General features: G+C 29.4%; 1 protein-coding gene across 1 annotated transcript; it reads left to right on the top strand.

Annotated features, from left to right (window-relative positions):
* Positions 1–9,494: 9,494 nt before the first annotated feature.
* Positions 9,495–10,412, top strand: LOC109174992 (nuclear transcription factor Y subunit B-1-like). The gene is made up of 2 exons (XM_019324238.1): positions 9,495–9,600; positions 9,702–10,412. The coding sequence occupies exon 2, from the start codon at positions 9,738–9,740 to the stop codon at positions 10,188–10,190; it is 453 nt and encodes a 150-aa protein (XP_019179783.1). The 5' UTR covers positions 9,495–9,600; positions 9,702–9,737; the 3' UTR covers positions 10,191–10,412.
* Positions 10,413–10,768: the final 356 nt, after the last annotated feature.

The raw sequence follows: 10,768 nt of genomic DNA, 5'->3' as shown, positions 1-10,768 counted from the left end.
CCAAATAATATAATTAATCTTTCCTTTTCTATGGAATTTCAATTACATTCCTCCTCAAATATTTCCGCAATTCAAACGGGGCGGTGTAATGAATGAAGGTGAATGTCAAACTATTTTTTTTTTTTTTTGATACATTAAGTTTCTCAGCTTACATTAGACTAATCCTAAACCCCTAGCTAGAACCCCTACCCAAGGGCGGTGGTGAACAACAAACTTAAGAAGACGTTAACTAGCTCTGATGTTATTCCGCTAGTCCCTTTCTAATGTGTTTTTATATGTTATATATGAGAGTTTTTATCAGTGATAATATTGAAGTCAAAAGAGTAGGTAGTATATATAATAGTAGCCAACCTATATTAGGTATGTAACAATACATCATATTTGATCTCTAATAGGTGTTTAAACACAACTTTCACTCTCGCGATTCTCTTGAATCAATCAAAGGATTAACACTTAATTTATAATTTATTTTTGTCACTGAGAAAGCATGATAGTCTTTGATTCCATTTTGAAAGAAAAATTCCATAGGTTTATAATTAAATTTTATATAATTTTGCTTAACTATTAAAACCTAGCTCCATATATAATTAAAATAGCCAAAAATCAAAACCAATATGGATCTAGATCAAGAAGCTGGAATCTCACAACAGTGATGGTGTGAAGGACCACAGAATATTCTTTAGATTCTTAAGAAAATATTACATGCATGGAATAATTTTCAAATTAAAAAAATGATTTCTAATTTAACCACATTTCATTTTTTTAATAAAAATGAACTAAACAACAATTTCATAACGTACGTAAATGGAATCTTATAAAGCAAGTCAAAACCCTAAGATGGTTCACGGAAGTAGAGGGTTTCTGTCGTTTATCGCCAACAGAAAACCCAAATCAAGTATTAAGTTGTTAATTAATTAGTTATTAGTTAATTAAGACAATTACTTAATTAAGCCAGCCCGTCATGGAGAAACATAAGTATGTCTTCTCTCTTGAAATCTCACCATTAATTAATTAAGCCAATGGAATGAGTTTCCTGGTCCGACAACCTTGGAGCATACGTTGGCGTTGATATGCCTAAAGAGAATACATTTCACAAACCTAGCTGAAAAGGTAACTGAAAGCTGAAAACTAGTTGATTATGCTTAAAAGTATATGGTAAAATTAACTTTTTGATAAGCTGATAAATTAAAAAGACAAAAAAATAACACTTTCATAAAATTTAAATGATGTGTTTATTATATTGTTTTTATATTATTAAATATATGAGATAAAATTAATTTATAAAAAAAAGTTTTTGTTTTTATAATATATATGAGATATATATTAAATTAAAACAAAAAAAATTTTTAATTGGTAAGGATAAATGATGTCACTTATTTATGAATAGACGATTGGAGTTAGAACTTTAAGTAGTTGCTGGGTGGTGAAGAGTTGCGGAAAATGATAAATAAAAATATAGGAGAAGAGAAAAAGGCCAAAAGGATTTTAATTGGGAAGGGTAAAAGATGTGATTTATTTCTACTATACTAATAAGAGCCCAAGAGAGTTAGGCCTATATAATGGGTAGAAAAAATGGCGGTCACAGATTTTAATCAAATGAATGGCTCAGATTGATTAAAAGATTGATAAGATTTAAATTTTACACTAAAATTTCCTAAAATACCCACACACCGTTACTAATTCCGTTAAAATTTTAAGAATTGCCGTTAGTTCACCGTTAACTTACTCATTAATTTTAATAAAAAAAAAAGGTCTTAGTTTCGAACCTCATCCCAATCAAAGTTGCCATAATTAGCACTCTATTTTACTCTTATTAAATTATATAAATAATAATTTAGTAGCTACAACAAAAAATTATAGATATGCATTTCTTTAATTTAGAATTATGTGTCCACAATGCCTTTATTCAAAAAAAAAATTATTCATTTTCAATAAATTAAATAAGAGAAATAATTGTATTAGTTATATTGTCTTTATTTTTCTACAATATAAAAATTCTTTATATTCAAATTTATTAATTGATTATATTCGCTACATTGTTCTTACAATGTCTTAATTCAGTAAAAAAAAATTATTCATTATCAATAAATTAATTAAGAGAAATATTTTCATTAGTTATATTGTCTTTATTTTTTCTCAAATGTAAAAATTTTTACATTCAAATTCATCAATTGATTATATTCACTAAATTGTCTATTATCTTTTGTGTGCACTAATTTTCTAATTAAATATCAAAGTTATAATACAAAATAATGCTATATATTTATTTACCAAGTATTTTATTAATACCATGTAAAAATTAAAAAAAATATAATTAATAAAGCCAACCATATTAACTACTTGAGAGATTTTGTGACAAAGAGAGTATTCAAATCACACAACAATTTAAAGTGAGAACTACCTTGCAATGTCCTTGTTTGACAATCAGCAGTTAGCGGATTTGACCAACGAATTTATTTAATTATTAACATTGGGTAGAAAAAATGACCGCCAAATTATTAAATCAAATGAATGATTCAAATTGTTCAGGTTTTAATTTTTTAAAAGTTTTTCTAATTTATCCTTAATTATATGATTATCCATTTAACTTTTCCGTTAAATATCGTTAATTCACCGTTAGTCTAATTCTAATATTAACGTCTAATATAGAATTATAATTACACCATTAATCTAATTCTAATATTAAAGTCTTAATAGAACTTAACCACAAATCCTAATGTCGAAATCTCCTCAACCAATATTAGTATATATTTAATATTTTATGCCCTAACTTTTATTTGTTCTCCCTAATGTCCCGTATTTGGTTTCAACCATACCTATACAATTATTTTATTGACAATTATAATCAATCTTGACTATATTATCTTGCATTTGTAAACTTAGAATTACCTATTTAACCCGCACGGGCTTAGCTCAATGGTTTAATGGGCAGTATTTGGGAGAAGAGACCAAGGTTTGAACCTCGGCGGCGGCAGTGCGGGAATTATGTCCAAAGTGGGCAGATTCCTTGTTCGCACCGGCATTTGGTCCTGTTTGCTGAACCATTGAGTCACCGTGATTTACAACTTCCCACAATGCTCTGTCGGGTCAGAGTGTGGGGGCCCTTGGGGTTGGGGACTCAACCTTTGGGAGAAGAATTACATATTTAAATACGCAAATTCAACCTTCAATTATCTATGCATGATCAATTTCAATATAATCTTACCTTAATATACTTTAAAGTACTTATTTAAAAAAAAAAAAAAACATTGGGCATTATCCCAATCGCGCAATGAGCGTAAAAAATTAGTAAAATAATAAGGATAGAGATAGAAAAATGTTAGGAAGCTCCTAGCTTATTTTTGAAACGCTATCTAAGATGCTTTTCAAAATAAGTTCTTATTTTTTTTTTTTTTTTTTTGAAAGTTACTGGCTCTATTACATTGTAGTATCTGTTCATATACTTTCTCAACCTATTGAAACACAAAGAACCAATAACGCCTCCACTGAGGCTCGAACTTATAATCTTCCAAATGGAAGTCCAACCCGGATACCATTGGACCACATAGTCCTGGTAAGTTCTTATTTAAAGATACTAGTTTATTTTTTGGAACATTACCAAACAGAGCTTATAGCTCATTAATAGTTTAAAATAAGCTATAAGCTCCTAAATAAGCTCTGCCAAATAGAGTCATCGTCCTATTTGGTAACATAGTTAGCTTATCAGCTAATTTTGACTTATTTGACCACTATTAACTATTTGATTTGGTTAAACATCTAATATAAGTGTTTGATTAATTAATTTTTTATAATAGCTTATTGTTCTAAAATGTTGAAATTCAAAATGATGCTCAAAGCAGCTTTTTCGATCAATTTTTGATAAAGTCATTTTGCATGTAATCAGCTAACAGCTAATTTACCAAACATCTTTCTATAATCAGCTAATACTATCAACTAGTCAAACTCACTAACCCAATCAGCTAACAAATATATTTACCAAACACTCTCATTAACTATTTTGTTTGTAGTTAATTAATTAGTAATTGCAAATGTCTGTTACGTACTAACCTAAATGTGTGGTCACGGGATTTAACTGTAAAAAATTGAGAAAATATATAATACAAATACTGCCTTGTAAAGAATTATAAGTGTTTGAAAGAAAAAAAAAATAGTAATCACAATTAACTCTTAAAAAAAAAAAAAAAAAAAAAAAAAAACTCAAGGTGGCCGGAGTAAACCTCTTATATTAGCAAGATCCAATTGTATTAAGTTTAATTAATCAACCCACCTTATTTGTCATATTCTTTTAACATTGTTGAAATGGTGAATGATATTAAGTTATTAACATCAAAGAATGTGAATGCTCAATGTTCTTACGTGAATACTTCACGAAAAATATTAAAAGAAATTCTAGTATCGCTTTATTTACCTTAATTAATTTTTATCTTTAGTTAGTTATTGAATAATATTAGGAGATTCTTGATAGATCATATCATGACTTTAGCATATATAATAGGGTATACTATGAAACATAAGAAAATAATATGTGGACCATTGTCAATTTGATTCCGACCCTATTCTTGCACTGATAGTGCATTTTGTCTAAATATTTCATTTCTTTATTTTATTTTTCTTTTTGTAAAATTTGTGAATTTATTTTGCATGATTAAATCATAATATACTCGACTGATTTATATATGCGCTCAATGCATATAAAAATGTGTGACACTCATAACTATCATTTTTCCCATACATATTTCCAGTAGATCCGAACCTCACATAAGTTACATTGCCGCCTCCCGTACGTCATGAACTTCAACTCTCAGACTACGAACCAATTACACCCAACAATTCAATTAAAATTAGTAGTTAACTATTGGGAGTTTGTTTAGAGAGGCGAGTCTAACTAGCATCTTGTAATATGTTTAAATAGAGAGTTTTACTTATCAACTAGTAATTAATCCTCACATTTTAGGTGGGCTAGCTAATTAAGTGAGGTATCACAACGTACCTTTTATATTTATTATCTAGGCCAACCCTATTATTAAAAATTAATCAAAATCAAGGACAACTCAAACCCCCAAGTTGGTCAGATAGTTAACGTAGTAATCACAAGGTTACAAGTTCAACTTCCAACTGAGGCAGCCTATTAAATTTTTCAATGGTCCTTCATTCAATACGCATTATATTCTTGGATAGTGGTTGCGGATTTCTTTCGTGACCCAGAAAAAAAAAAAATCAAACTCACATTGATTCAAATTTTATGTGGAAGAAAAAGAGAGGCTCCATTATTGTCCTTGCTAGCTTCCAGCTAAGAAAGGTGATTGACTTAGCTTTAGTTGAATTCAAATGTCATCTTCAACACCATCAACAATTGTTTTTTGTTTTTTGTTTTTTCTTAGCTTTATCTTTATCACAACAAATAATGTTGAATTAATTTTCTAAATGATATTATATATTGTGGATAACACCAAGAAGTTTTGGAGAGATTAATGAGAGTTTTAAATGACTAAATCATTTTCATATATCCCATCCTTGTCATCCTAGTTCTTCCACAATGAGGAAAACAACAAGGGATTATTGAAGTAGGTCAACCACAATTTTACTGACCATTTCCAAGTTGGTGCCAAACAATTTGTCAATTTAATAAGGGGGGAAAAGTACGTACCAAACCCTATACTTTTCTTACGAAAATTATATGAATAATAAAAGGAAACATAAAATAAATCAATAAATTAAATAAATATATTACAAAAATAATATTGCAAAGTATAAGATTAGTTGTCGTTTTCAGGCAGTACTGTAGGCCAGGAGTTGTCTTTCCAGTCTCCAACATGCGATTTTATTTTTTGAATTCTCAGAAATATTAAATAAAAATGATTATTGATACCAATTTTGATCTCAGGATCAAATGATTACCATTACACCAAAAATTATAACTAGTAATGAAGCTATACCTTTATTTTCTTATACTTGCGCAGCAGTTAGCGTCACACTTTGATGGTAAGATGATAGACTTGACTTTTCGAATCGCCGCCCAATAGTTGTACACATATGCCAATATAATCCCCGATATACTCGTTTATTCACTAATACACAAAACACTTTTAACGTTGGCTATTTGAGACCTACAACGTTAGTTAAAAACCGACGTTGTTCTGATATATACATGTTATAAACAAACTATACGACGTCAGTTATAAAATAACCGACGTCGTGTATATATATATATATATATATATATATATATATATATATATATATATATATATATAACTTACAATGTCGGTTATTAATACATAATCAACGTTGTATTTAGTTTTTATTTTTTTTAATAACATACCACGCCAGTTTTTTGTGGTGATATGTTAATTTTTTTTTAAAATTAAATAAATACGACATCGGTTATAGAAATAACTGACGTCTTATGTATTTAATTTTTAAAAAATTAACATATCACGTCGGTGGTTTTGTAAAAAAAAAAAAAAAAAAAAAAAAAACGATGTGTATGTTATTAAAAAAAAATAAAAATTACTACCTACAACCAGGAAACTGGAGACTCAAATAGTGTCTCCATGCATCAATTAGTTTTGTGCACATTATCAACAAACAAACTGCATACGTCCTAATAAAAAACCAACGTTAAATAGTTTTTTAAATATGTATAAATTTATTTAACCTTTTAACATCGATTATATAAAAAATTGACGTTATAGATCCGACGTTATATGTTATTTATGCAGTAGTGATTAATCAACATTATAACATATATATTAATTTAATAAAATCACAAAAATATGTTTACATTTGTATAAGTTTTATGTGCATCTAGTAGTATATATTGTAAGAAATACATACAATTCAAGATATATCATTCATCCAAACTCTATATATCTTTTGAAAAACATACAAATTCCTTTTTTTTTTTTTTTTTTTTTTTTTTTTGGGTAAAGCATGTATAATTCTACTTCCATTGACCATAATGACAATTCATTTTTGGAACTAGGTTTAAAAGTAACGTTATATTTTTCTCTTAATTTCACATTCTAAATTTTACCTCTTTACATGACAATATATTTCATTGATTTCTTTTATATTTGATTGATAAATACATTCATTTTTAATACCGCGTATAGTAGGATTGATCAATCTATAAGAATTTTATTGTCACATCAGAAAGTGAACATTAGGAGAAAAATCGGTAGCATTATTCTAGGTTTAATTGATTAATTTTAACAATTCAAAGAACTAAATATAAATATATAATCAAATTTATAATCGAAAATTAAAAATTGAAGTAACAATAATTGCAGGACTTTAAAAAGTATTAATTTTATCTCTTCCATATATATATCTTACTCCGTAAAACAAGGGTTTTAACTTTTTTACTTTGCAAATTGGCTTTCTACCTAATTATAGGTACAATAATTTAATATAATAAAGTATAATAGGTGCTCTTTATTTATTTATTTTGTACATAAAATTGTCTCTTTCTAGTTACTCTCAACTTGGTTCTAGAACACTCCACAAATTAACACATGTCAAAAAGAGTTTTATATATATATATATATATATATATATATATATATATATATATATATATATATATATATATTAGTGATCAAATGAGATCGAACTAATCCTTAGGTAAGAACATGAGAATCACACGAATACACACAATCTATTATTTGAAGTGGTTTTCTAGGTTTGTTGGACTATATCTTCTGTGCACAAGGAGCATAGTAGCAAGGATCAAACACTCACCTTATTATTGGAAGCAAGTACTAAATGAAACTTATCATCTACTAGACCATTTTTTTTTAAAAAAATAAAATAAAAAAATCATCTACTAAACCAATACCTTGGGGCTGTTATTTCATTTAATTAATTCATACAAAAAAAAAAGGAATTATGACATTTATTTTAATTATGTTAAAGGTATAAATTAAAATTTAGTACAAATAACACTTTACTTAATTAGAAATAGACTTCAAAGTTGTAATGAACATGTTCTAATTCTCAATCAAAATGCCACTTTAATTTGTTGGTATACACACAACTGATCAAAACCCTAAAAGACCATACATACAGATCTTCCAAAACTACTCTTGACACTTTTAATTTATTTGTACTCGATTTCATGTTAAACATTACCCCCTCCATAGTAATGTTGATTACTCTAAATTTAATTACATTACATTCAAAGAATTATATAAATTTGATCTAATAATTATATTATCAACTAGGCTCGGGGGTTTGACTCATACATGAGTTAATACCCAAAATACTATAGTGATTTTTCTCAAATCCGTCCTAAACGAGTTTGTTGACCTAATGTAGTTTTAGACTTATGTATTTTTGCTCAATTTAATACTCTGTTTCTTATTTTGTCAAATTAGTGTTAAATAATCTCAATATTGGCCTTTCTTTACCCTCAGCCCTATGAAGTGTGAAATCTTTTTTTTTTTTTTTTTTTTTTTTTACGAATTACTCGCAGAATTACTCACAGACCAAATGGATGACAGTAAAGAGAGGCCAATATTGAGATTACTGAATTGTCCCTTTATTTAACACAAAATGAATGGAATAACAAACATATGAGTAAATTGAGAAAAACACAAAAGTCTGATACTACATTAGGTCACCAAAATTGTTTAGAACGATATTAAGAAAAACGATTATAGTTGAAGATCATTTTGGGTATTAAATCACTCATACAGTATACTAAATAGAAACTAATAATGTAATTAAGTGTAATGAGCACTATATGTGGGGAGCATCTTATGCAAGAAGATTCAAGATTTCATGTCAAGCCCTCCCACCCTCCCTAGAATCAAATGAAATGAGGAAAGTGTTAGGAAAAAATTATCCAAACTTGAAAAAACTTAGCCACCTTGTCAACATCCATACATTTGAATGATTGTATTTAATTTTGAGTCCTCCAATGAATGTGGCACGAGTGGTTATCAGTAACCCCACCATTGATGCTGACCCGGTCGGCATCTCCACATGCCCATCCATTTTTATTTTTTATTTTTTTCCAATTTCCCCAAATCACACACCAATTATATTACCAATTGGGATATGGCCTATCTAGCTTAATTTCCATTCCCCCAAGGCCAATTCTTTACACCTTGTAGTAGTGTTAGGGTAGTCTCCACCACCTTTGAATAAAGTAAAAAGGGTATAGTAGAGTGAAATTAAAGTTAAAGTTGCATGCTCAATATAATCTATCTATCCTACTTAATTAGTTAGGTTAGTTTACTGTTTACTTATCTATACTAAGTTAGGTTAATTTACTGTTTACTTATACCCGTTTTAAAACTTTATAAATGGCTGTCTAGCTTTTATGTTCAGTGATCTAAACCTAACCTTAAACTTGACTGTTCGTTCAGATCTATAGAGACCAGAAGAGAAAAGCTGGATCAGAGACCTGGTGTTAAATTAGATCTTTCTGGTTCCCGTCTTCAGAGAGAGCGAAAGTTAAAGGTATAAATTTCAATTTATAGACTTGACTGTTCGTTCAGATCTATAGAAACCAGAAGAGAAAAGTTGGATCAGAGACCTGGTGTTAAATTAGATCTTTTTGGTTCCCGTCTTCAGAGAGAGCGAAAGTTAAAGGTATAAATTTCAATTTATGGTTACCATTGAGTTATATTAGTGAGATGATAAGTAAGAAAAATGGTTTGACTAAAGCCACACTACTCTTTTAATTAAAATAGGTTAAGTAGTTGAAAATTGAAAAGAAAAAAGAGCAGATGGAGATGGGGGAGAAGTCGGGGGCGGCGAACGAGGAGGAGAGTTTCCGGGAGCAAGACCGGTGGGTGCCGATAGCGAACGTGGGGCGGATCATGAAGAAGACGCTGCCGGCGAACGCGAAGGTGTCGAAAGACGCGAAGGAGACAATGCAGGAGTGCGTGTCGGAGTTCATAGGGTTCGTGACGGGGGAGGCGTCGGAGAAGTGCCGGAAGGAGCGGCGGAAGACGGTGAACGGCGACGACATCTGCTGGGCGATGGCGGCGCTGGGATTCGACGACTACGCGCCGCCGCTGAAGCGGTACTTGCAGAGATATAGAGAGCAGGAAGGGGAGCAGCGAGCAAATCAAGAAAGAGGTATTAGCAATGAAGAAGTAGAAGCCGATAATACTATTAATAATCAATTCCAGGAACCTTCTTCTTCTTCTTCATTCCATACTAAAACTCCATGGTAGATAGATAATCAGAAGATGAACATTAATTAATCTCCAGGTGGATGGATATATGGGTTTTCTTTAGTTTCATGATTGATTTAGAGGTCAAGAATTTATCATTTGTGTATTGTATTTTGGTAAGATTATTGTGACGAAATGAAGGCTATCTAGGAAGGATTTGCAGCTATCCAAACCCACAACAGGTCAGTGATTAATCAAAGTAATGTTGTAATCTTAGTTTAATTTCATATGCTAATTATTAATAAAAACAAAAAAAAAAAAAATTAAAGATAACATCATGTGTGTATGTTCTGGAATATACATATATCTTTTGATCTACTTCTTCTTCTGTTTTTTGTTTTTGTTTTTGTTTTTTTTTTTTTTCTCAGTTTGACAATTCAACCATAGCTTAACAGTTACATGCATCAAATACATAGAACATTATTTGATGAGGTAATTAAAGTCGTCACATCTCCCATTTTTCTAGGTTAGTTCACCCATTAATTACAATTAATTGCATCATATATATCCTAGCTTTCATCTAATAAATTTTTAATGTTATATATTAGTAATAAATTAAACACACAAATAATGGATGT

This window comes from Ipomoea nil, unplaced genomic scaffold (assembly GCF_001879475.1).
Source record: "Ipomoea nil cultivar Tokyo-kokei standard unplaced genomic scaffold, Asagao_1.1 scaffold0679, whole genome shotgun sequence".
NCBI lineage: Eukaryota > Viridiplantae > Streptophyta > Magnoliopsida > Solanales > Convolvulaceae > Ipomoea > Ipomoea nil.
This window is presented reverse-complemented; position numbering and strand designations above follow the sequence as displayed.

Bases quoted from the DNA above. Each gene is read 5' to 3' on its own strand.
- LOC109174992 (XM_019324238.1), top strand. From the start codon at position 9,738: ATGGAGATGGGGGAGAAGTCGGGGGCGGCGAACGAGGAGGAGAGTTTC.